At 40.6% G+C, this 26,461-nt stretch overlaps 1 protein-coding gene across 2 annotated transcripts in view; it reads right to left on the bottom strand.

Annotated features, from left to right (window-relative positions):
• COL4A1 (collagen type IV alpha 1 chain) overlaps positions 1-26,461 on the bottom strand; it is a 132,716-nt gene that overhangs the window by 47,529 nt on the left and 58,726 nt on the right. For both annotated transcript variants that reach the window (XM_082305079.1, XM_082305078.1), the window contains exons 3-15: positions 11,186-11,275; positions 11,051-11,095; positions 9,423-9,467; positions 9,251-9,313; positions 9,096-9,149; positions 8,924-8,950; positions 5,502-5,585; positions 5,327-5,389; positions 4,247-4,282; positions 3,634-3,675; positions 1,976-2,065; positions 1,303-1,338; positions 1,106-1,165 (exon numbers count right to left, since the gene is read on the bottom strand). In XM_082305079.1, the coding sequence (XP_082161205.1) occupies positions 1,106-1,165; positions 1,303-1,338; positions 1,976-2,065; positions 3,634-3,675; positions 4,247-4,282; positions 5,327-5,389; positions 5,502-5,585; positions 8,924-8,950; positions 9,096-9,149; positions 9,251-9,313; positions 9,423-9,467; positions 11,051-11,095; positions 11,186-11,275 (735 nt within the window). The remainder of the gene's footprint in view (positions 1-1,105; positions 1,166-1,302; positions 1,339-1,975; positions 2,066-3,633; positions 3,676-4,246; positions 4,283-5,326; positions 5,390-5,501; positions 5,586-8,923; positions 8,951-9,095; positions 9,150-9,250; positions 9,314-9,422; positions 9,468-11,050; positions 11,096-11,185; positions 11,276-26,461) is intronic.

Raw genomic sequence — 26,461 nt, forward strand, 5'->3', positions numbered from 1 at the left:
AATCAAATGGTTTCATTCCACAAAACTAGAATATCAGATCTTAACATCTGTTCATCTTTCAAGCCTTATCTTAATTTCAGAAGTAGCTATGATTTCCTTGAACAGCCACAATTATCTATAAAATATCCTAGAAACATTGTTCAGGGAACTCTGCAGAAACTGGAAGCTATATTTTTGAACAATTCAAAGATGCTCTGATTTCCTGAACAAGTTCTAAGCCAACATTTCTCCATTCTTCCAGCTTTCAAGCCCTCATTTACTCTAAGAGTAAAAACACATACATGATAGCAAAGATAATCCCATCACATATCTTTACTGAAAGGATGACAGAACATTTGACCTTGAAGTATAGTAGAGAGGGAGATTTTCTCTTTTTCAGATTGAAGTACAATTCAATGCCTATAGATGAGCTGGGTCTTTTTCTAACAGTTTATGAAGATCCACAATTTGGGAAACAATACTTGAGATACATTTGCATGTAGAAAACGTACGGTTTTGCTACCAGCTCAGCTGTGAAAGATATAGCACGACGCGTGCAGAAGTTGTATATGTGAGTGTATGATATAGGTCAGACTAGGCAAATGTAACAGACCTTATGGCCTCAAGCATCTACAGTCAGGCTAGAAACCAGCAAGCAAACGTATCTCAGTCATCTAAATTTTTTACTCCATTCATCTTCTTTTTAAGAACCAGTACCTTTAGGCTAAGCTGGCTTATTTTGTAGATTGCACGTAAGAGTACTTGAAATAAATTCAACACATTCCATTTAGCTAAAGTCATTCCTACAAAGTGATTTCTTTTGCGTTGCTTTTCCTTCTGTTCTGGAATGACTTGATCTGGCTTCAGCTGGGATCAATGGCAGTCTTGCCTTTGCCTTCAGCATTGCAAGCTATTGTTAGGTGTCTTCAGCTATCTGAAAGCATGTTACATACTAATATTACTGTATGTTATTACCACCTTGACTTGTACACCTGCCCTACAGCAAAACTTGCTTGTTTGAAATATACCAAATTTGCTGTTTCACTAATGGTTACTAAGTTTAACTAGCTTGTGGAAACAATACAACAACTGTAATTATGGTACTGATAAAGTTGAGCATACTTACACGTGGACCAGGCTTCCCAGGTTCACCTTTTTCTCCTTTGAAACCTGAACCTGGAAATCCCTGGAAAGTAAATACACAGCAGGTTAAAAATACTGCCAAATTCTAAAGTAAAATTGCTTTTATCAAATAGCTATAAAGATATTCAGGGCCATTACCAGATTCTTCACAATTTTTACAGTAATAAAAAAAATACTCACTGGGGCTCCCTGTTCACCCTTTTCACCTGGATCACCCTAATGAAATTATAAAAAAAATGTAGATTAATAAGCAAAATCTTAACTATTATTCATTAATGTTGTAAATCATTTAATCCTTCATGTCAGCAAAAGCACACTTAACCCTGTTCTCCACTTCAAGAACTATGCCTAATAGTATGATGTGCAATAACAAGTTAGACAAACACAAAATGTGAAACTATTAAGCTAGTTTATTATACTAGTATATATTGCTTAGACTGCCTAATTCAATAATTGAAAAATTCATTAGCACTCAGATTCCATGAATGTGATTCTGTATATGAAAAGTCCAGTATAAGCGACTTAATTCAAATTTTTAGAATATTTGGTGTTTACAGGGCTATGCTTATCAATCCTCCTTCCTCAGAAAGTCCTCTGCTGTATGCGTTACTTATTTATGCAATTCTTTAGGCATATTTTTTGCATATTTTTTTCAGAGAATGCATATATTTTTCAGAGAAACTTCTAGAATGACAATCAAAATTCATTCATGAAGTAAAACAGGGAGAAATTTTTGAAAAATTGGCTGTAGGTGACTTAATATTTTCTTTTTCCTGTTTTACTTTTGTTTGCTAATTCCCATTGATCATATTTTAATGAAGAGTACAAGAAGATTAATCATTTAAGGTCTCACCTTTTCTCCCTTTATGACTTCACTCCCATTTTCTTTCATATGTGGTGATGGTCCTGGTGGGCCTGGGGGGCCCCTTACCCCTTGTTCTCCCTGTCAACACCAAATCCAGGATAGTCCATTAAAAACAGTACTGACACTGAGAACAAACATTACTGAGACCAATAACATCAAAGAGAACTACCACTCACTTTTAAAAATATAGCTAAATGTTTTTTTTAATTTCTTATTTCAGCAAAATCAGTCAGAGAAAGGGTTACATACACAGTTATAGGAGACACAACTGTATAATCGGTGACAGACTGCCCTGAAGAAAGATCTCTGAATCTCCTGTTAGGCTGAAGATTGATTAATACCGAATATCAGGAACATAATTAATTATTGTAATAGTACAAAAGTTTTTTAGTGCCTCCTTTAGGAGGAAGGAGATTAGGAGGAAAGAGGTCAGGTGCAGAAAGTCGATGCCTAAAGGAAGATGTTAATCAAAGCTTATACATCAGCTTGACAACTGTCCGCAAAGGCCAACTTCAAGATGATAACTGTGGATCATACTTTTTTAGTACGTATCTGTCCATAGCAGGGTCAGAACCTCATCTCCCTACATAATGCAAAAGCACTATCTTTTACAGTAAAACACCTCCAAAAAGGCTTGATATGTTTCTGTCAAGCAGTAATGCATAGCAATACCATTCATTTTCTGCTAAAGACAAACCTGAGGAGTCCAGGAAATCTCCACATATTTCTATGACCAACATTTTTCAAGAAATTTTATGATAACAAGTTAATTTCAACAACACGTCACGTCGCAAAAATAGCGTGGCTCAAAATCCATAAACAAGGTGGTGGATAAAAAAAGCCCACCTAAGTAACATAATTTACTTATACTCCAAAAGGCTTCTGTCAATAACACTCATGAGAAGCTTCCGGAGAAGGGCTCAGACACACTATCAATTTACCAAATAACCCATGACTGCATGCATTTCTTGGCTCCTGAAAATGCAACATAAGGCACTTTAACCTAGACCTCTCAGTGGGAGAGGTAACAGATTAAACCTAACATGTTTTACCTCCCATTTGATGCTGGTTAAGAGAATAAATGGGATCCTGGAGCACATCTTTTGGCTTAGTTTCATTCAAAAGTAAATCAGTCTGTGTGCTCTGAAAACTGCTCCTGGTTGAGTCAAAACACACTAAAAGGGGACAACTGAAAGATCTGCTTCAGACATATACACTATCAAGCCAAACTAAGGCAGACAGGCCCTCAACAGTCCTACCACAATTAATTCTGATAATTCTGGATAGCACATTAAATCTCATCCCTCAGAACTAAACCGATTTCAAATAAACCTCATGATGAGTCCTAATATACAGACTCAATGTTTCCAGATCTGCCTACTGCAAACTAAAGGAGTTGGTGCTAGTCACAGCTGGAAAACAGGATAATGACCTATATTAATGTCAGGTATAACGTCATCATGAACAAAGTCTGTAACCGTTCATGATGTTTGCTCATTTAGGTGTAAGTCACAGATTTACCCAAGTCTTCCAAAAACTACAATGCTGATTTTCTCCATTACTTATTCCAACAGTTTATTTATTTAAAACAAAATATCAAGAATATCTCAAGACAGTTGTTCCCTAGAAGTTTTCAATAGACTTACCTTTTCACCTTTGGGACCCTGAAAGCCTAAGCCCATGTAGCCCTGAAAACACAAATTACACATACTTAGTCAATTTTTATCAGCAGTGTATATATGCATACATACACACACGAAGGTATTTTGTCCATGGCAAAAGTTAAAAGAGGATATAAAAGACAGAATCTTTTAAATGCATGTGTGAAACAAATAAATAATGTCCTAACCCTCCTGCTGTTTTTTTAAGTCCTGCATCACAGCAATTAATGAAAAAAAGATAGAATGAAATTTATCAGATAATTTTATTGTCAGTATGCTCTTTTTTTCAACATTTTAGTGAAAATCTGGACATCTTCAGAGGAGTTCAAATAATCACAGATTGTTGTAATTACTTGATTTGATCAAGTAATTGTTGTAATGATTTGATCAAGTGAGATAACAGATCAAAACAAATTTGGAAAAAAACTAAAAAATGTGTTAAAAATCTCTCTTTATGATGCCTATTAAGACATAAAAATAGATCCCAAAGTGTAAAAAACCCACTCCTTTAGGACCATTAGTTTCCAGATTTTTGGGGATCTGGTGTGCCAAATAAATAAACAAATAGAATTAATCTTTATAATAAAAACCATCTTACCTTCTCGCCTGGGAGTCCTGGTGGCCCTGGGGGACCCTACAAGACAGCACATTTTAGCATATATAGGTATATAGTACACTAGGTGGAATAATGCCTTACTGTATAAAGATAGCAAAAATGCAAATCTTTCCATTAAACCAAGATATAAAGTCTTTTTCTGCTACTGTGCATAACTCACAACTTAGAATAAGTAATAAAACCAAACAGAATCTGTCCAAGATATCTCATCAGACATTGTTTTGCAGTTAAGAGTGTTGGACATAACCAGCATCTAGACAAGAGACAATAAAAAAAAAAGGCTATGGTACTGCAATGTAAAATAACTTTATTGCTGACTTTTTTTTTTCCCCAGCTTTGCATGCTAAATATTAGTCCTCACTTTCCTTTCAATAAAATTGTTCTTTTTCACGTCAGCAAATGCAAATGCTAACTAAACTGTACTACTATTTCCCTTTACATCACTTTCAGTTTTCTTCAGAAGGGTAAGAAATCTCACACAGCTCACTTTAATAGCCAGAAACACTGGGTGGACTTTTATCAGATGGAAATAACTGAATCCCTGCTAGTGTCACCTGCATCCAGTACAGGACAAGAAGATATTAGGTATCTGTTAGACCTGTCAAAATGTCAAAGAGATGAAATGTCTTCAGCATTTGGCAATTACCATAATAAAAGATAGTTGATATCCTGCTTTCCACAGTACTACTTACTATGGCTGCCCATAAGAACAAACTCAGCAAACATTTTGATTTAGATCTGGCTACTAGGTTTGTGGTTTATTGTGTATAAATTAAGTGGGGGGAAGAGGGGAAAGGAGGAATAACTATTACAACTCCTCCCACACAAAAATACCCTCCAAGCCTGCCAGAAAAGAAGATGACTGTAGGAGCAGCTGCTATTGAAAACCGACGTTACCTAGTCATTCACACCATGGTAGAGTCCAGGAGGCTAAACATGATGCCTGGAACCACAGGCTATCTTTCCCGAATCCCAGCAAATACTGGCTATACAAACCTTGCAGAACTTTCCTATAATAAAGCTCTACATGTAAAGTGCAAATCACCATGAGAGGAAACTTACTGGATCCCCTGGAGGCCCTTGTGGCCCCACTGGTCCCTGAAACCCTGGAGTTCCGGGGGGACCCTGTGAAAAATTAAAATGGCATAATTACAAAGTGATTTTTATTTGGTAGTTTCATGATACTGATATAATTTCAATTGATGCTCACTGCTATTCAAACAGCATTTAGACTTACAGGTAGTCCAGGTTGGCCAGGAAAGCCTTTATCACCTTTTAGCACCCTAGAAGGTAAAAGACCCACCACTTCACCTGGGTCTCCCTATAATAAGAAAAGAAAAAGAATAATACTTGAACATCCATTCAAATACATTCAAAAATACTAATATTGAGATGAGAGGAAAGTTGGAGCTATGCAAAGTTCGGAATCATCTGGAAAGCTGATTTTAAAAAAGTCACCTTACTTCTTTTAGTTCAGCTGAAACATAGCAAGAGATATTAAAAGTTAAGACGTTAATTGCCAAATGTCCTTTAAAGCCACCTGAAGAGATTCCAGTACCAAATCTTCCTTCATATCCTAATTTCCTATACTGTAATGGGTAATCAGAAAGATTTTCCAACCAAATCTATCACTACTACAGTGTCACCACACAACTGGAGCATCTGACTTGGCTGCTGAGAGAAGTGGTAACCTCACAATCTCTTTTCCAGGCTGAGATCTTCAGTCTTATACCTAATGTTGACATAAAAGCCATTTATGGCATACTTTTTCTTCAAAAAAGGAATCCACTTTGTATTCCTTTAGAAAACTATTCTGATCATTATCCACTTCTTTATGTCCCTTTTTTTTGATGACAAAAGATCCCATTTTTCCTGTGTTTTTGTACAAAGTTACAATATTGTAAGTGATTTTATTTCAGGAGTTGTGTACTTATGCATATATGCCTAGGAAAGAAACATTCCAGTACTTCAGTGTTTATAGACTAAGTCAGTTCTTCCCATGTGAGAGAAAGAGAAAAGGGCATTTTACAACTTCAGGTAGTCATGTCATTACAAACCTGAGATTACATTTAGACATACTTACCCTACAGTTCCAAATTATATCTGTTCATTTTAAAGAGCAAAAGCTCTCTGTTGACATTCAATATTTACAGAGATCTTTGGCTGGAACTCAGGAAAAAAAGGAGAGCTTACCACCTTTGGAACAAGGGGCAGGTGACTCAGGAGGACTACAAGGATGTTGTGAGGATATGCAGGGAGAAGATTAGAAAGGCGAAGGCCCAGCTAGAACTTAAAGTGGCCACTGCCGTTAAAGATAACAAAAAATGTTTTTACAAATATATTAGCGACAAAAGGAGGGCCAAGGAGAACCTCCCTCCTTTGTTGGATGCAAAGGGAAACATTGCCACAAAGGATGAGGAGAAGGCTGAGGTACTCAATGCCTTCTTTGCCTCAGTCTTTAATAGTCAGACCGGTCATCCTCGGGGTTTTCAGGTCCCTGAGCTGGGAGATGGAGATAGGATGCAGAATGAAGCCCCAGTTGTCGAAGAGGTGGCAGTCACTGACCTGCTCCTCCACCTGGATGCCTACAAGTCCATGGGGCCAGATGGGATCCACCCAAGGATACCGAGGGAGCTGGCAGAGGAGCTTGCCAAGCCACTTTCCATCATTTATCAGCAGTCCTGGTCAACCGGGGAGGTCCCAGATGACTGGAAGCTAGCAAATGTGATGTCCCTCTACAAGAAGGGTCAGAAGGAGGATCCGGGGAACTACAGGCCTGTCAGCCTGACCTCGGTGCCGGGGAAGGTCATGGAGCACATCATCTTGAGTGCCATTACGCGGCACGTGCGGGACAACCCAGGGATCAGGCTCAGCCAGCATGGGTTTATGAAAGGGAGGTCCTGCTTCACTAACCTGGACTCCTTCTATGACAAGGTGACCCGCTTAGTGGATGGAGAGGAAGGCTGTGGATGTTGTCTACTTGGACTTTAGTAAGGCCTTTGACACTGTCTCCCACAGCATTCTCCTGGAGAAGCTGGCTGCTCACGGCTTGGATAAGTGCACTCTGCACTGGGTTAAAAACTGGCTGGACGGCCGAGCCCAGAGAGTGGTGGTGAATGGAGTCAAATCCAGTTGGTGGCCGGTCATGAGTGGAGTTCCCCAGGGCTCAGTGTTGGGGCCGGTCCTGTTCGATATCTTCACTGATGATCTGGATGAGGGGATTGAGTGCACCCTCAGTAAGTTTGCAGATGACACCAAGTTGGGTGGGAGTGTCGATCTGCTGGAGGGTAGGAAGGCCCTACAGAGGGACCTGGACAGGCTGGATCGATGGGCCGGGGCCAACTGTATGAGGTTCAACAAGGCCAAGTGCTGGGTCCTGCACCTGGGTCACAACAACCCCATGCAACGCTACAGGCTGGGGGAGGAGTGGCTGGAGAGCTGCCTGGTGGAAAAGGACCTGGGGGTGCTGGTTGACAGCTGGCTGAATATGAGCCAGCAGTGTGCTCAGGTGGCCAAGAGGGCCAACAGCATCCTGGCTTGTATCAGGAATAGTGTGGCCAGCAGGACCAGGGAGGTGATCGTGCCCCTGTAGTCGGCACTGGTGAGGCCGCACCTCAAGTACGGTGTTCAGTTTTGGGCCCCTCACTACAAGAAGGCCATCGAGGTGCTGGAGCGTGTCCAGAGGAGGGCAACGAAGTTGGTGAAGGGTCTAGACCACAAGTCTTACAAGGAGCGGCTGAGGGAACTGGGGTTGTTTAGCCTGGAGAAAAGGAGGCTGAGGGGAGACCTCATTGCTCTCTACAACTACCTGAAAGGAGGTTGTAGCGAGGCGGGGGTCAGTCTCTTCTCCCTAGTAACAAGTGATAGGATGAGAGGAAACAGCCTCAAGCTGCACCAGGGGAAGTTTAGGTTGGATCTTAGGAAAAACTTCATCACCGAAAGGAAGGTCAGGCACTGGAACAGGCTGCCCAGGGAAGTGGTTGAGTCTCCACCCCTGGAGGTATTTAAAAGATGGGTAGCTGTGGTGCTTGAGGACATGGTCTAGTGGTGGACTTGGCAGTGACAGGTTAATGGCTGGACTCGATGATCTTAAGGGTCTTTTCCAACCTTAACGATTCTATGATTCTATGATTCTGTGATTTCATTCTCCAGCTCACAAAATGCACTCAGATACCTAGTTAGTTAGTTAGTTAAACTTTTTTCTTTATGAAACCTGTTTAGTATATGTTGGATGCTTCTCATATTGTGGGCTATATGACCTTCTCCCACAAACATTATCTATTTGAAACTAGATAAATGAAATGTCAATATTAAAACAAATGTCTGAACCATAAAATCTTGTCTAAATCTTTATGCACAACTGGATGGCCACCATACTACTTATACATAATTAATGATATGTACTTTTTTTCTGTTGTAATCCATGTAATACTTACACTTTTAAGACCTGCATGGAACAACACATACGATCAATTGTTATTAACTGGAGGTCACCCCACTGCTCTTATTTAGCAGGACTGCAGAACAGAATACAAAGTGAAACATGCCAGTACAATTTTTCAGTCCTTAAGGAAGGAGTGCTAGTCTTAGAGGGCATAGAGTTAACGCTAATTCTTATTGTTAGAAGCAGGATATGAACACACTTAGAGTAAAATGTACCTTCATTCCAGGAGGTCCTGGGGGTCCCTGTGGAAAAAGACATATTTGGTGTTACTTTTCCTCAGTATTGTATATTTTACATCTTATACTCCATAAAATTTCACATAGTTATATTTGCATTTCAAGAATCAGGGCTGAAACAAGTGAATTAAGCATGAAAGAATCTACTTACTATGCTCCCAGTCAGTCCTGGTAAACCTGGGGGACCTACTGGACCTCTTTCACCCTGAGGGGAACAAAGAAATTGGTTTTGTTTAGAGAACGTATGCTTGAAGGATGTTTTTATTTCAACACAGAGATGCTGTTATAAACATATGTAAATGTCACCTTTGTGCCATTACATCCTGGAATGCCAGGTGGACCAGGAGGGCCATCTTGTCCAGGAATGCCCTACATGAAAAGAAAGTAAAGAAATTAGCAATATTAGCAATAATCCAGGTCAGATATCGCGATTAAAACTTTGATGCTCTTTGTAGAAATACATATGTGGCATACATACAGGAAGGCCTGGGTTTCCTGGAAAGCCTGATGCTCCTGGGGGGCCCTGCAATTGACAAAAACATAAACTGAAATGACAAACCCACAAAACAGCAAGGACAAGCTGCAGCCCCAGTCACATGTCCAGTGGTGACAGTCAAAAAACAAGTAACAGCTTCTTTTAAACTTCCTTGACAAAATAGCTCTCATCTTCAAAACCTCTCAAACGTGACATTTTAGTAATCAATAACTACAAGCAACTTTTTATATTTCTTTAACTTTTTAAGCAGCAATATGGATTTCCTTCAACAGGAACTGGACCAGAGCCTTATGCAGAAGAAACAAGGAATGCAGAGGTGCTGTCTTCTCACAACCATCATTCCCAAAATGAAATTTACTGTAGGCACCTCTTCATAGCAGAAGAAGATGTTAACACACGGTAAAGATGTTTCTCTATTTTTCATACTCCACATCAGTGTATCAATTCATCCTTATTATCAAAAAACCTACTGGGTTGAGATAACTCTTTCTCCTTGAACAGCCTTCCAGTGTAATGAATCAGGAGTTTGACTTGGCACATCATTTTCATCCTACCAGCTTATTTATTCATACAGTATTTCCTAATACACGCGTTGTAAAGCAGAAAATATGTATGGGAATCCTGTGCCCAGACAGCATATTTGCATCTTCCAAAGCTTTATAATTGCTAAAATACAGTCTACTTGCACTGTAACACACGAACACATTTTCCAGGAGATGCCAGTTCACATTAACACTCAGGATACCCCAGGGTATCATGAACATTATAGACTGAAGTAAGGATTTCTTGATCTAGCAGAATACCCCCTCTGTAATAGCTCAGAAACTGCAGATGATTCAGTAAATTCTGTGTGCTGCAGCAACTGCAGGCAAATGGAGAACAAAACCGAGATGGCATTTTGAAAATCTGTGGACAAGAGGGTACAGCTGAAAATGCATGCATCATTGCTGGTCAAGTCATTTGAATCCCCTTTCATCATCACATTACGAAACATGAAAATGCTCAGAATGAGCTTGGCACCTCATAAAACCTCAAAAGACATGGCCCTGGCTAATATAAAGTGCTAAAATAAGTCTTACATAAGTGCCACATTAAACAGAAATGACAACAGGAAGGTTACAGGCATATTCAGAGCCTCCTCTAGCAAAGTCAAGAGATCTTTGTCCCTGGCTTTAATTCAGCTCTGCACCCTGTGCACATTTTTAACATGTATGTGCTAATGGGTGTGTCAGCTTCTCTGCTGGAGTGCTTCAAGGAGGTTAGATGGCAAACATAAAGGAGAATTTTGCATGAGGTAATAAAGTTGGTTCATATTCAAGCTGGAAAAAAGCCTCTTGGTATGTCAGAAAGATATCAAAGGCATATTAAAACCAGTGCAGTGGTAAGTACCAGGTGACAATGCAAATGGACAAAGGCACTGACTGCCCAATGCAGAAGGAACTTCAAAGGCAAAAGCAAGAATTCTGAAATTATTGTGCAGCACAAGAGGATGCCATTGATTAACTCAAAGAAGAGACTAACCGTGTCTTGCGCTTGAAGGCAGACATGGAGAGTTAAGGACATATAAACCCACAGACATCAGAATTGCAAAAAAGTAAGTTAGAACTCACTCTTGTTCCCTTTGTTCCTGGCAGTCCTGGTTCTCCAGTATCACCCTGCAATGGAAAAGAGATAGCTTTGTCTTTCCTAGGGACAACAATTTCAGGAAATCTGAGTGCTTTAAATATTAAAGCTTAAGTTCTTACCTTAAGCCCTGGTGGCCCAGGAGGACCTTCAGGTCCTTGCATTCCAGGAAACCCAATCACACCCTGTAGTCCAGGCAAGCCTCTTTCTCCCTGTGGAAGAAAAAAACTCATTAGCAACTGAACAGCTGAAGCTGCTTCTTCAAGCAACCCACATACCCCCTGTTTCTGTGCTCAAGAAACCTGTTAGGCAGTAAGAAGCTACATGTGACAGCAAACATTTCATGTTGGTATTTGAAAGAAGGATTATTATGAACAAAGAAATATTTCTGGTTCAATAATAGGTTGGCAGAGCCTGAGCGTGGCATAATAGAAAAGCACTCTTTGAATGTCAATGAAACCTCTTTTCTGTCTCCCGAAATAGCACTGTTCATAGCATGTTTATACCACTGGGATCAGGAAGGCCACTTTACCTCTAATAAGACTTACCTGCATTCCTATAGAGATACCACTAAACCCTGGTAGAAAATCTAACAACACCCTACATCACCGATTAAATTCCTGAAAACTGCAAATATCACTTTTCAGTCACTACTGTATGAATAGCCAATACCACTCCTCTTCTTGTGTATCATTTACAACAGCAGATTTTGGAGACCAGGCTTGTCACTTAGTCTTGAGTTTCAGGGTGGTTCAGAGCCTGGGTGCTTCGAGATACAGGATCTTCCCAAGAAGCTGAAAACACAGATTGTATGTGTCATCCTTTAGGTTCTTCTTTAATGCTGTATGGGACATCTGTGTTTTCTGTGCTGTCCCTCTCCCTACAACCCCAAACGTATTTAAATCAGATAAATCTAGTGGCAGAAAATCCATCCACACTCTAGATCAATATTGCAGCTATTACACGTTCACTATACTTGAATTCCCAGTGAAACCAAGAGGAACACTGTCTGAATAAAGGCTGCAAAATCTACACATAGAGGAGAGGGAAAAAAATTATGGATGTCGAAGTCTGAAAACAGCAAATCAAGCAAATCAAAAGCCAAACATTCCACATAGGAAGTAACTAGAGTTGTCCTTTCAAGCTGTGGTGCGAAACAGGGAGAAACACTTCATATTGTGCAAAAAATGTGGGAATATTGGGTGAATAAAACATTAGTGAGCAACTGCAAAAAGGAAAAGGTATACAAGTTTGGACAACAGCTAAAAAACATGGCACCCGTTTTAGAAACTCAAAACACAGACCAATTTTCAAAGGATACCAACAAGGAAATACAATCAACAAGGTTCAAAACACACAAAAGGAAGCTACACAAAGATTTAAGTATTTTCCGCAAAACAGGGAGAGATGAGATTGCTGTTTGTAATTAACAAATGATTTAGTATTTGGATTTTAGGATGGTGAATAGCAAGAAGCTTTTCTCCTGTTTGCTCAGGACAAAGATTCACAGCAATATGCTGGTAACTTGCAGGGGTCAGCTAAGGACTGAGCACATGAGAGAAGAAGAACATCTGAGTCTTGGAGAGCTCACTCTTCAAGTAGGTATAACAGGCATCTTGCAAAGAAAAGGTTATGATATGCAAGCAGAGGAAACCACGGATGACCCACAGACATGGTGCTAGTTACAGTTTCGGAAGATGAGAGGAATTGGAAGGTTTCTGGAGTTACTGGGTTGATGTTGGTTGTTAGCTCCTTGCCCAGGATTTTGTTAAGATGAAGAGACAAAGGAGAAGAGAGGTGATTGACGGGTAAGAAGAACAAGGCCAAGGAGGAAGGAGGGGAGAAAACTATAAACTGAGATGATAAGAGCAGTGAAATCAAAATAACACTCATTTATTAAAATTTCCTGCCAGGAAAAATTCTCCTGCTGCCTCTCCTCTCCTTCCTCCCACAAAAATAAATTTTTCAATAAAAAGTTCTTTCTGAGGCAAACAATCAGGTTTTCCTTGAAGTGCCAAAATGGCATGATCTCCCTTATTTACTCCCCAGTATTCTTTGTCATGGTTTGAGAATAAAGTTTGCTAGTAACCCAAATCCCAGGCAGTGTGTTAAACCACAAAACACCACAAAACAAAGCACACAGCAGAACAGCTGAAAAAATATATTTCTAGGTCAGCTGTAAGAGGTACAAAGTCCAAGTTCTGAAGTAATTAAAATTGTTTTGAAAAATATTTTACGGAAGAATGTATCAGGATGCAGGCCTCTGAATAAATGTTGAAGCAATTATCCTAAAATCTGAAGGCTATTTGAAATGTTGAAACAGATTACTACAGTTCTTAAACCCACACTTTGGCTGCCTAATTGGCACTGCAGTAACAAGCGTATCTCTACAAAACCAGATGTTGTGTCACTTCAGAGCAGGATTTTACACTGAACCCTGGGCACTTGCTCTCATGACCTCCTGGGAGATGGACTAAGAAGGGAGAAGACACTCAAGTACATAAAACAGGGGTTTCCATTGCTGAACAAAAGCACAACGTGCAAGTGAGAAGAAAACAAGATTATTTTGACACTTACGGAGAAATACGAGTCATGTGCAACACGACTAATACTTTATGCACGCAGGAGTTCTGTCCATCTGAGGATTTCAACACACTTTGAACCACTGCACCCTGCAATGCAGGGAAATCATCTCTCCTCTGTTCTTAAGGAAAGATAAAACTGAGGTTTACTGATCAGATTTTCACTTAGTCTAAGGCTCCCTTAAGACTGTTCTGGCACTGTAAAAGGGCCTTAACGTGCATGTGAATCACTCACCAAGGTAATGACCACTTCAGCTTGCCAAGGAGGTTAACTCAAGGCTTGAAATAAATAAAAACTTGGGCTTCCAAGGCAACTATAGTCAATTCTCTCAAGGCTGTCTTCAACCTCCCAGGCTGCCCTGTCTGAGGGGTAAAACATAGCTGCAGGAGCAGAGCTGAGACCATACCGAGTCACTTCGAGTTAAGATACATCCAGGTTTTCATAGAAACATTTTATTTTACTGACTTGAACTGTTAGGCCAACAAGAAAAATAACTGGCTATTTGTCCAGGACTTCTGGACATCCAGTCAAGCTACTGGATGTCCCAAAGCCTGGAGAGCATAACTCCTGAGCATGTGGAGGGATGTACCGTCCCAAATACTGCAGATGCATGGTTTCTCATACTGGAACTGAGCTCATCTTCTTGCCTGTGATTTGCCAGAGGGAAGTAAGGAAACATAAAGGTGACTGCAGGTGTGAGAGCTCCTGAATCCCTCTCTGCATGCAACCTGCCACCTTGGCCACTTATCCTAACAGGGGAGCATGGACTTATGCACCGCTTACACCTCTCCCTCTACTGTGCCTTCCCCTTTGATTTTACTGCTAAGTAAGTTTGGGGTAAGTAGCCCAAAGTAAGCATTGGGTAATTAGCCCAAACTTGTGCAGTCTCAGGCTACACAGTTAATGGGACCTTACTCCTCCATGCCATCCACAGAAACTCAGAGAAATTAGGACAACTATTCCACCAAGACCCAGTAACAGACCTAGGGATGTCTCCTGGGTTCCAGTCCTTTTCTTTAGTCCAGGTATCAGATGGCCTCATTGTATAACAGTCTAAGAAAACCAGTGTGCCAAAACTTGCAAGGAAAGAAGCAGCACTAATGAACAAAGGTCTAACTTCAATACCCCTGTTCCAGTTAGTACCAACTTCTACCATGAGAGTTTTTTTGGCATCAGTGAAACTACACCAAGTTACAGTAAAACTCTATCAGTCGCAAAGTACCTACACTGAACAAGAGAGTACAGAAACTCTACCATCTAGAAGCTGTAGTCATGTGAATGCAGAGCTCCTCGTGTCCCAGTGTCACTGGGTAGATTAGCCTGCAGAGATCACTGGGGTAGCAACATTTGTACTGCTGCTTTTTTACCCAAAGTGACTTATTTGGAACTTCAAGCTCAGATGAAGCTATCACTTATTAGGTTGCACAGTACAGACATAAGCATGTCCTGAAGATGCCTTGCATTGCAAGGAAATACTTGAGCAGCGTCCTTTCCTGCTTGCCTGCCCAGTTCCTTTCTTCACTCAATGTTCCAGCCAAACAGCTCCACAGCTAGTGGTTGCACTACATTTATGCTGCAAGTCATTAAGCATCCACACTACATAAATTGGCAAGCACCAGATCACCACTGCTACCCCACTTATCTTTCGCTCAGCACTGAGATTTCTAGCTGTGATGCGTGAAGGGCATGGGACTCTGACTGCAGGGGCTATGTATTGTTCAAGTTCCAATACTCACAGCTGCAAAACCTTGGCAAGTAATATTGAAAGAGCTTCTGCTTCTTACAAATCAATTCATGAGACTCAAAAATTAAAACAGATGTAACCAAGTCATCTGTACCTCTGCTGATTCAATGTAAACTGTCAGAAAGCACAAAGGAGGATTCATTACTCAGCTCACAAAAATGAATATTCTGCCACTCAGCTGCTGAAAATGTGGAGGTGCTATGTAAAAAGACAGCAAGTGCTCAGTTGCTGTTACGCTCATTTAATAAGCAAGATGCCTGTGTTAGTCCAGCTTTTGTGAAATGCATCCAAACGCCTTTGCATTAGATAGTTTAAATTAAAAGCAATTGAATGGACTTCTACACAGAGGTGAACCTGTTAAGAGCATAACTACATGGGCTAGTATTTTTGCTGGCACCTACCCTTCCGAATTAGCCGTGAAATGCTGTTTGACACATGGAACAACTGCAGATTGCTATGCAAGGGAGTCACATGAAGTAAGTAATTTCAGAAGATTCAGCTGTAATAAATTAAGTACTGAGAGGGAGGAAATAATCACCACCCCATTATAAATTATTTCCCCTATTATTTTGTCTAGATACTGCTGGGCTGGGAGATTTTAGACTTGAGAGATGGGTAACATGGATATAAATCAACTGTTTCCAGAAGCACGGGCTCACAGGGCGTCTGGACCTGTACAAATATAATGTTCTCAGGCTCTCCAGAGACTCAGGCACATGGTGAATAACAATGTGCAGATATTCCCAAAGCCATATGAAAGATGCTTCATTTGCCTCTGTCAGTGATCACCCTGCAGCTGAGACGGCAGGACAGACACGTGCCTGCCCTTCAGCCAAAAAGGCATAAAACTCAGTCTTAGGGAGAGATATCAAAAGGCAGCTGAGCTGATCTACCCAGAAAAGGTGGCTCTTCTCCTCCTCCTCCTTTTACAGGGATGGTGCCACCTCACCCTTCTTTACAACAGCGGGTATGATTCCCTTGGTCCCCCCCACACCAGTTCAGCTCACTAAATTGACTCACTTTTCTTTAGCGAGTGAGCTTGCTCCAGCCTCAGTGAGCTGAGGAGCTCATCAGGTGGCCAGGCGGCTGCCAAAACCAATGCGAGGAGGACATAGCAATGCAGGACGCAGGGCGGAAAGGCAGCGAGAGCAGCGTCTCACACCAGCGCAGTGGGGTTTGCTGGAGTTCATCCACCAGAGCTCCTCAGCTGTGCCTTCGCTGCAAGAGGAGCTGAGGTGGGAGCCAACAAATGTTTGTCCTTGCCGGAGAGCCATCTTCAGACCAGTGTTGCTGCTAACTCCAATGTTGTTATAAGCTCAGATGTTCTCTCTCACAAACGCCCATGCTCCCCTCTTCCCGAAAGCTAATGTTGATTGAACTGAAATGCCACCAAGGGCATGTGTGGCAAAGAAATGCAACTGCTTCAAGATGAAAATTGATGATGCAGTTTCCAAAAAGAGAGAAATAGGGCCTGACAATTCAGCATTCTTTTCTATTTTTTCTCTTATCCTCAGTCTGATTTCAGAAACAGTCTGCTTTTGAAAGAAACAAGTTTGAGATCTAGGTGCAACTGTTAACAAGAAAACCCACCATCCAAAACATTCATCACACCTTGATGCTCCGGTGTGACCTTGTAAAATCTACAGCAACGCACAACAGCCTTGCAACGCACTACATGGTTCCTACCTGGCCTATTCCAAGCCACGTGAGAGGTGAACGCAGGCTCTGTATTTGTTCCTTCAGCTGATGCAACTGCGAGTGCTCAAGCGAATTGGCTTCGAGGTGTTGGACCAGTAATTACACTGCACAGTGGGAAACCCTATTGTGTGATCTGAGTAACACTCTCAAGCCACTGTGTTTCTCTCCATACTCTTTTAAACGTGTTACAGAATTGTAATTGCCTCAGTGTTACACTAGTGAAGACACAGAGGTGGGGAATATCCAATTCTTTATTAAAAGAGTATTTTTAACCACCAGAGGGAGCACCAGCCCTGAATATCTCTCAGGATTAAAATAAACACGTACAATATCATCTGTTTGTCCTCAGCTGCACTTAACATTTTCAGTATTTTATTGAAAGTGTGAAGTGGATATCAGTCAAACAGAATTATTGCTATATGCTCACAGGGCAAGCGTCCTTAAATGCACTAAGGATGCTTAACATTACAAAATTCCCACTGTACATCCTTCAGCACTAAAATATATCTGTGCTATAGCTATACAATTCTGGAGCCACACAAGTAACGAGTAATTAATTACACAAACATAACTGTGAAGACATGCAAAGAATCTGTGTAGGAGCTCTGTAGAGATCTTGGCTCACCCAGAAGTTTTGGGGCTGAGCCCCTGACAGTATGCAGAATGGAAGAGGGGGGTCGGGGGGGAGGGAGGGGGGAGAGTCAGCAAAGTCTGGATTCTTGCACTGCCAGGAAGCATCTGAGAAAGCTCACTCACATGGCAACATGAGCCCAGCATTTTTGGCACGACTAACCGAGGGAGCAGCCATGACAGTTTCACATCACCTGCACAGCTCCACAGTCAGGCTGGCTGTGGGCTGGATGAGTCCCCTGCACAACGCCAAGCGTTACCAGGGCTGCTCTACGTTATATGCAGACACCTATGTCGACAAAGAGCTACCCCAACAGCTGCTGGGGAACAGCGCTCTCTAGTCATGCCCTCTGTGCCACGGTGCTAGTTCTGCCATCTCCTTCTCCCTTTGCTTCCTCCCCAGTGACTTTCACCTGCGGGACTCCTTCGGTCCCACAGTGAAACCAGCTCTCAGGCTGCACTTGGAGGTGGGAACGCTGAGAAGCGCCCACTTAGGGTGCAAAGCCAGTGCCATACAGGTTCATATACGTAGGGGCAGAAGTTGCACTCCGATCGCCAAATGGTGGCAAGATCTCACTTGCTCTGCTTTTTTACTCCCTGAAGGGATTGCTCTTCCTACTATGAAAGTATCCGTTCCTGAGCCTCATGAATTTACAATACTGGGGAACCTGTGCAGCTTGATAGAAATCGAATCCAAACCTCCAATAGTGAATCTCTTAGTATAAACATTTAATTAGAGAGCTGTTCAGGTTTACGGTTCAGGGACTGAACCTGTGCCTCTGCCTCCTAAATATGAAAGAATGCTTAGACTGAGAGCATATTTCAGTGTCGCCTCATGGCGGCACAGGGCATTCCTTAGGAAGCTGCTAAGTGCTTCCCAGGAGTATAAAAATAGAAATAACCATCTTTGATTATCCTTTTCTCTACATATCAGTATGTATGCACTTGGTTGGTGTGCAAGTAAGTGGGTGGATATACGGTGTGTCTGAATTTGATTTAGAAGCTGAATAAGTAAAATAAGCTGAGTGAAATAAAATTAACATTCAAAAGTCAGTCATGGCTACAGACTCAGCCTCCCATTTAATCAATGTCAAGCAACTGGCTGCCTATCAACATCGTACAATTTCAGTTAAACCAGCTGCAAGTAATGGCCCCTCCCTACATAATTTACCAAGCCTTCTTCATGTAATTCCTCTTCTTTTTCACCCTATAGTTACTCCCCATTTTCCAACTGCAGTAGTCAGTTTTTTCAACAAAGGTGTCCAAATTTCACTTTTTAGGACTTCTTGAGCCATGTACACTCTTAACTTAAGCTCTCAATGTTTCCTTACATTTGTGTGTCTTCGGCTGATGTACTTTTTGTGTGATATTTGACTCCAGTGTAGATAAATGTTACAGATCTAGAAGTAGCTAGGATGCTGAGGAGGAACATATTTGTACTTACAGCAAAATATTATTTTGCTTGTTTTCCCTCCATTAAAAAAAAAAAAAAAGAAAAAACAAGGAGAAGTCACTGAGGTTTAGTGAGGCACATGCACCTTCCATTCATTCACAAAAGATAGCATGCGTGACCCGTAGTTTGAACATTTTATAAGCCAGCAGTAGTCCACCTCAAAGCATGATTGAGGGCATGGTATATGAAGGACAGGAATACAAAGACAAGACTAACAGATAGCAGAAGCCAATAAACAGCAAGTGAACTTTATTTTCCAACTGTGGAAGTCTGTCTGCACAAAGCTTGGCAGTTTAACACCAAGGTATGTGGTTCATTGTCTTTATGTTTAAACTTTTCTTGATTTTTGAAAATAAAAACCAAAACCACAGAGTTCCTGATGTTTCAGGAGGAAGTCACACAAACCTTTTACCAAAGGTATTCATAGGTTTTTCCACACTTTTTTTTTTTTTAAATCAGACGTGGGTCAAGGAGCCTCTTCCCATCAGTTAGAGCCACCCTGGGGAACAGAAGAACCTCAAAGAACCACGAGGGAAGAGGACGTTTTAAGGACAAATGCGTTTGCAGTGTAACAAGAAGGAAATTCTATCACCTGGAGACAGGTTGAATCAAAAGGGTACTATATTTCCCACCCCTTCTAATCATCTGTTGAACTCATTAGGTCTGAGTAACTCTTCCTTTCTTTTATTGCACATTGTGTTAAATCACTTCCAGTGTTGAAGTTCCAAGAATATAAGGGGTAAAAATGCTACACGCCCTTCCTTCTTCATTAGTGAAAATTATTTAGCATTTGTTTGCATTTGGCATTGTTCAAAGGCCTACATTTAAAGATGAAACAGCAGAAAAAAAAAAAGGTCTTGAACTTTTCAGGTTTTTTTAATTTATTTTTGTTCAGATCCTAGACCTGGAATGAAATGTGACGTTACATGCAAGTTTTATTCTCTTGCCAAAGGTTTGTCATGGACATATTTACAGAAAATAATCTCTTCCATAAATAGTAAAAACATGGGCAGCTGGTCCTAGACAGTACAGACTGCAATAAAGTTCTCATAATGAAGTAGCTCATATCTTAGAGAGTACATGACAGACAGTACTATTCTAGACAGTGCTATTCTAGCTGCTTTTTGGGGTTACGTTTGAAATGGCATTTCTAAAGTTTTACACATTTTGAAAGTTGCACAGGAGTAAAATATCTTTCCACAAACGCTAGAGGAAATATTCTAGCTTCTGACTTTTTAATCATGAAAATACCAAAAGGCAGACAACACTATGCCTCAAAAGTATAAATCAGTGTTTCCTCAATTCAATCTCTAGAGTCTCTTGACTCAGCCAGAAGCATTGGAGAACAGACAGTACAATATAATTTTTTTCTAGTACCTTCAGGGTTGTTCAGCCTAAACCAATTAAGTTGTGGAAGATGCAATAACCATTAATAATACTGAAAACCAGATATTCTCCTTATTTTGACATTGTGGAGGATATCAGCATCATTTCAGTGAATGCCGACCAGAAGTTGGTATACAGCTTAGTAGGTGTCTTTAAGGTTTTCTTTTTGACAAAAAAAAATAAAAGGCGGCAAGGATGTGTAAAGGGGCCTGTCAGAACACACGAAATCCGTGCTGTATGACTGCCACCCAGAGGAGCCCTCGGGGAAGAGACACAGCCACGGGCCGTGGGACGGTGACAATCGCAGGGGACAGCTCTTCCCCGCCGCCAGCGCCCATCTCCCCGGCCCTTCCCTTCCCGCCAGCTGATCGTGCCCGCTCACAGGTAGGCCGCACTGGCAGTTTTGCTATCGAAAGCTTGCACTTTGCCTACATCTGGAGAGTTTCACTTTTCCAAGCCGTACCCTTTACCTTTTTTCCAGAGGTAAATATCGTCCCTCAGCTCCCATGCCTCGGCATTGATAGAAACTAATTACATTTAATACCTAGAACTTCCTGAAGTGATCCCTTTGGAGGAGTTTTACGAGGCTGCCTGTGTCCCTGCTGGGTTTCCAGCCTCCATCTCCACGTTTTCAGACAGAAATGAAGTTTGAGTTGAAGATTTGTAATCGCATCCTTAACTCGCAAATCTCATTAAAGGTGCTGCACACAGCTGGCAGCGCCACTGGCTTCTCTGTTCACTGCTCCACTATACGAGCCTCTGGTATTCCCGTTTTTTTCACCTAACTCCTGACGCCGGAGTCGGAGGGCACTTCAGACTGCCCCTCTGTGCGCGAGTCCCTCCCCTCCATTACCACTACTTAAACCCATCCCTTTTGCAGTTCTGCAGCGTCTTTCGGGCTTTGCTTGGCAGTCGAGCAAACTGTTCTAACGAAACTAAGGGTCACCAAAACCCCCCCAAAGCTTTTAGTATTCTGCTAACTAGCCATGAAATACTCTTGTTGCATCAGTTTACAGTCAGGGTCGAATGAGAGAAGAGTGAGAGGACATCCGATCTGATGCCAGCATCTGTGTTCACTCACTCACTCAACTCAGTTATCTACTTTTAACTGTGCACACTGATCTTTGACACAAGCCTTGGTGAGAATTATTTTTGTTGGCATATCAAAACATTTAAAAATGTTCCAGCAGAACTTCAGTGGAAGCTGTCACGTGCTTTCTTTAAGAGCTACAAAATTTATGGGTAGGTTTTGCCATTCTAGTTACTCTTAAATATTCTAAGAGATAGAAAGACGATTTTCCAGACGGGAGTCTAAGTTGCTTTTCCTGTGGCTTTACCTTAATTTTGCCTTTCTTCTGTTGTTAAAGATGATATAGGAGAAGATTTTATCTGTTATTGAAAGCTAATAATTATTTTCATCATTTAGGTTATCTTTCTTTGCTATGTTGTCTATAACTCGATTTACTTATTGTTCTGTAAAACTTTCTCAGGTGTCAGACTTACCTGAAAGGAAATGTAAATCCTTTTTAACATCTCTTAAAAATGCTTTCTCAGCGGTTCTTGCTCCTTCTGTGATATTAAGCTTCTTTCTTGGCTAAACTACAGAGGTTCTCCAGATGGTTAGGAACTTGCTTGCATGATAAAGTACTCCACTATCACTTTTGTAGCAGCTACTTCAGGTTTCCTCTTTGAAAATCCCACTTTCATGCTGCTTCTTCCTGTTCTCTCTCCTTCCAGGTATATATGGCTACAAGTTTTGCTATTGCTTCTGCTGGAAGTGTTTTTGAGAATTTTGTATGAAATTTGGCTTTTTACCCTTTCTTGATGAAATCCAAACTTTAAGATAATTCAGATCTGCTTCTCTGAAAGCCAACATCACATGGCCGGATGTTTTCAATGACTAATTTAAGTTCTGAGCTCTCACTGAAAACATAGGTCTAAAATCTGAAACAGGAGGTAGCTGAGCAAAGAGAATCAAACAACTACCTACCATTAGTATGAGATAAAAAAAAAACACCAAAAAACAAAAAAAAAAAAAAACCAAACCCCCAAACCACTTTATGGTCTTGGCTAGAAAGACTAGAAAGTGACTTAAGGAGATTACCGTATCGCTGTGGTTCCCTAGTAATAATTATATACACCCAGGTTGCTTCTTGTGAATAGTGCTACAGAGAAAATGTAGGCAGAGACTGATTATTAAGTGCAGCAAGTATTAAATTCTTGTGTGGGAACTGCCGTATCACAGAACCATCAATTAGAATGGCTGGCTTGGCCTGAGATCCCCAGCAAACACAATATAAATTGAATGGCAGAATGATTTAAAGAAGCCTGAGGGGTAAACTACAAAATGCAGCTACTGCTGTTCCCCAGACATATGCTGTCCCAGACCCGTAATCTACACCCACAGAACCCTGTCTGCATCACAGAGTATTAGTGTTATGGACAGTAAGATGAACATACAGAAAGCAGAAGCAGACTGCAAGTGCTGTCACACATATGACCAGATACTACAAAACTGCACGCTGGGACGTAAGTTTTATAATCACTATGTAGTCAGTAGATACTGGAAGCGTGACTCTCTTTGCACGGACAAAATTTTAAATTTGGGAAGATTCCAAGCTACGCATGGGTATTGCGCAAGCACTGGGCAGCTCCGCTTCCCAAGCATGCAGATTTCAGAGAAGTGGAGATCTTATAGGTCTTTTCTCATCTTACTTTGATCTCACATTTGGGAAACTTTAGTGACTTCATTGGAGGCTTACATGCTTCAGATCAAATTATGGCCCTGTAACCCTTTGAGAAACCATAATGAAGACGTACACTAACAGCAGTTGTACAAATATAAAACCAAACTCTGTGAGGCTAGAGAGCATGTTTTCTTCCATGAAGAAATGCCTGAGATTATTATACCAACACCTCTACAAGCAAAGATATGCATCTGGCAACTGCTGCTTAAAAGGTCATATTATGCCAACTGAAATACTACTGTGTGAAAACCTTTAGAAGTCAGCTCTGAAAACTAAGTAAGAGCCTACCCCATGACACAGTATTACTGGGATATATGCTTTCATAGCACTCTTTCCATAGAGATAAATTCATCAGTGTAATCCACTAGTTTGTGTTAATCAAAGACACGTACCGTACCAAGTGCAAAAATACATCTTCATATGGAAGATGTTGCCAGAGACATTCGGTTTCATTTGGGCAAATGGGACAAATGGTTCCAATGACTATTTCAAATGAAGAAAATCTGATGGCTCCAGATGCCACTTAGCAGTTTGGTCTGCCCGTTGGGAAACTGTAGAAAACTTTCAATACTTTGCATATCCCACTCAGTATTATTCAAAGTCTTTTGACATCTCATTCTTTTCAAGAATAGCAGCTTTGTTGGTGTGCTCTCTTTATGAAACATAGATGTTCTTTTTCCCTGATTTGAATTAAAAGGATTATTTTACTGTGAGTGACATAAAGAAATAGTAAATCAATAAAAATACACTCCTATCACTGCAGAATTGACACAAACATTGTGACAATGGCCTGATTTTCGAAACTATTTTATAAACCACGTCTCTGCTTGAAGAACATCAGATCTGCAGCTGATCAGTATCTTTGCTTATTTTATTATGGTCTTCTGATTTCCCCCTTTCAGGACTGATTAGATGACTTCATGTTATCTATTAGCCCTTTCCAGACTGCAAGCACAATCTTGCCTCCCACATTGCCCATCAGCCCTCTTGTCAATTTTATGTCCCTCTCTGGGATGTATAATTTAGCTGTGATTTCCTTGGTGTCCTCAGTTCATAGTCTTTCCAACACAGGCATGAACAGGTGCTGTACACGAGGCAAGTTCCTACAGCAGCCACTTAAATAGAAACAGTGAGCAAAACTATGGAAGAACTGATTAAAACCAAATAGTAAACATTGACATGAAATAGTGCCAATGGAACATGTAAAAATGAACATTCTTGATTTAAAAAATCTTGATGTTGCTTATAAAGGTTGAGTATGAAAAGCACAGATCTAGTGATTACTGATTTGCTCCACTGGAGAAACTGATTTGTTGTCCTCTGCTATATTGTAAAGGAAACTCCGAAGTACTTAATAGTGATCTTCCCACTGACTGCCGGAGCTTCTCTCCAGCAAGGGGTTTTATATTGCTTTAACTCATCAATATCACAAATATTTTTGTTCTATCTTTTGATACCTAAAATGACAGAAAAAGCCTTGAAGGCCCTCCCAGTCTGGTAAACCTAAAAAAAACCAAAACAAAACAAGTGTACAGGGACACAGTCAACTGGAACAGTCAACTCTTCATTTCCCAGAGAAAATGGAGAAGCACAATCACCTGCAGACAGCAAAACCATGTGTGACTTTTAAGACTGTGTCAGTGTGCAGAAGAGAAAAGACTGGTCACTGCTCCTGTTGACGGGGAACCGCAGAGATGTCCCAGTGACTTTCAGCCTAAGCCAGTAACAGAGCTACCTGGCTTCCAGAACCAAAATGGCTCAAGCAAAGCCAGTTTGTGTACTTCTGCAGCATGGTCAACCCACATGGGGATGATGCACCCATCAAGGGAAACAGAGAAGTAATGTTTATGTAGGTATAATAATACAGATACAGTCTCAGAATTACGCAAACGAAAATATGACAATATAAAATGATTTGCTCACGTTTTCTTACATCTCAAACAAAAAAAAACTCAAAAGCAGCAGTTACCTAAGAGTTAATTCTACTCTTATTTTCCATTTTCTTTCAGAATTTCCTAGCAGAGATTCTTTTTTAAAAGTGCAATACTTCATGTGCAATGACAAAATCACATTTGATATTTTTGTGACTTTAACAGGTAATGCTGATTGCTGAGGCAATCATCATGAGACATTTATACTAAAGAATGAGAATTTATACTTTAATGCGTTCTAACTGATAAGTGTTAGAAGATTAATCATTCTGTATTAGTTACAGCAAAGTTCCAGTATTACCTCCATTTATACATGTTTCTGTTTAGGGACATGGTTTAGAGGTGGACCAGGCAGTTAGGTTAACAGGTTGGACTCAATGTCCTTCCCAACCTCAACAATTCTATGATTCTATGATATGGAGTAAAATGAGTGTAAATGGTCATGAATTAGAGAATGAACATTCTTGGAAAAAGTCAGTGCATGGAGAATTTTACTCGGCTCTATACAGTCTTTGTTCTAAATGGTAATTAAATGCTTAACGTGCTTTTTCCACACACATTAATGGCTAGAACTTCTTATCTCAACAGCTGCTTGAAATTGTTCTCATAATCTAGGTAGGCATAAAAGAGAAAACATAGCTTCTGTCTGCTTCTGAGTAACCCAATAAAACGTAGGCGAGCATTCAAAACTGATCAGTTTAAACAGATCTCGCACTTCAGCGAGGTTAGAAAGAACAGTCAGTTATTATGCAGAAAACCAAATAAAAAGTGTAAGAGGAAACAAATGAGGGTGTTTTAGGCTAATCTACCTAATGGAAAACAGTAAGGTTTATTTATTATTGTATTATTTTAGCAATATTATGTTTTTCTAAAATTTCTGCACCTTTTGTTTGGCGAATACTTGATACTTGACATTATATAGTTTAAAATAACAGCCTGATGTTCAGTGTAATAATAAAGGCTTTATAGGATAAGAGCCATCTGTTGCAATTACACTCACTTTCTGAAGTTTTCTGAAAGGGATGAAAACCCTTAGACTTTGTCAATTATATGCCCTTGATAAAGTATGAGTCATCTTAAAGGAGTTTGGCATGGAGATGCAATTTTCACGGAAACAGCCTAATGAGAGAACATATTGAATGTATTCTAAATATGGCCATCCCAATGGTCATACTGATGAAAACATCCTCAAATGAGAGAGAAAAATATGGCAATATAATTTACTC

The sequence above is a fragment of the Platalea leucorodia genome (genome assembly GCF_965183815.1).
Source record: "Platalea leucorodia genome assembly, chromosome: 2".
Classification (NCBI taxonomy): Eukaryota; Metazoa; Chordata; class Aves; order Pelecaniformes; family Threskiornithidae; genus Platalea; species Platalea leucorodia.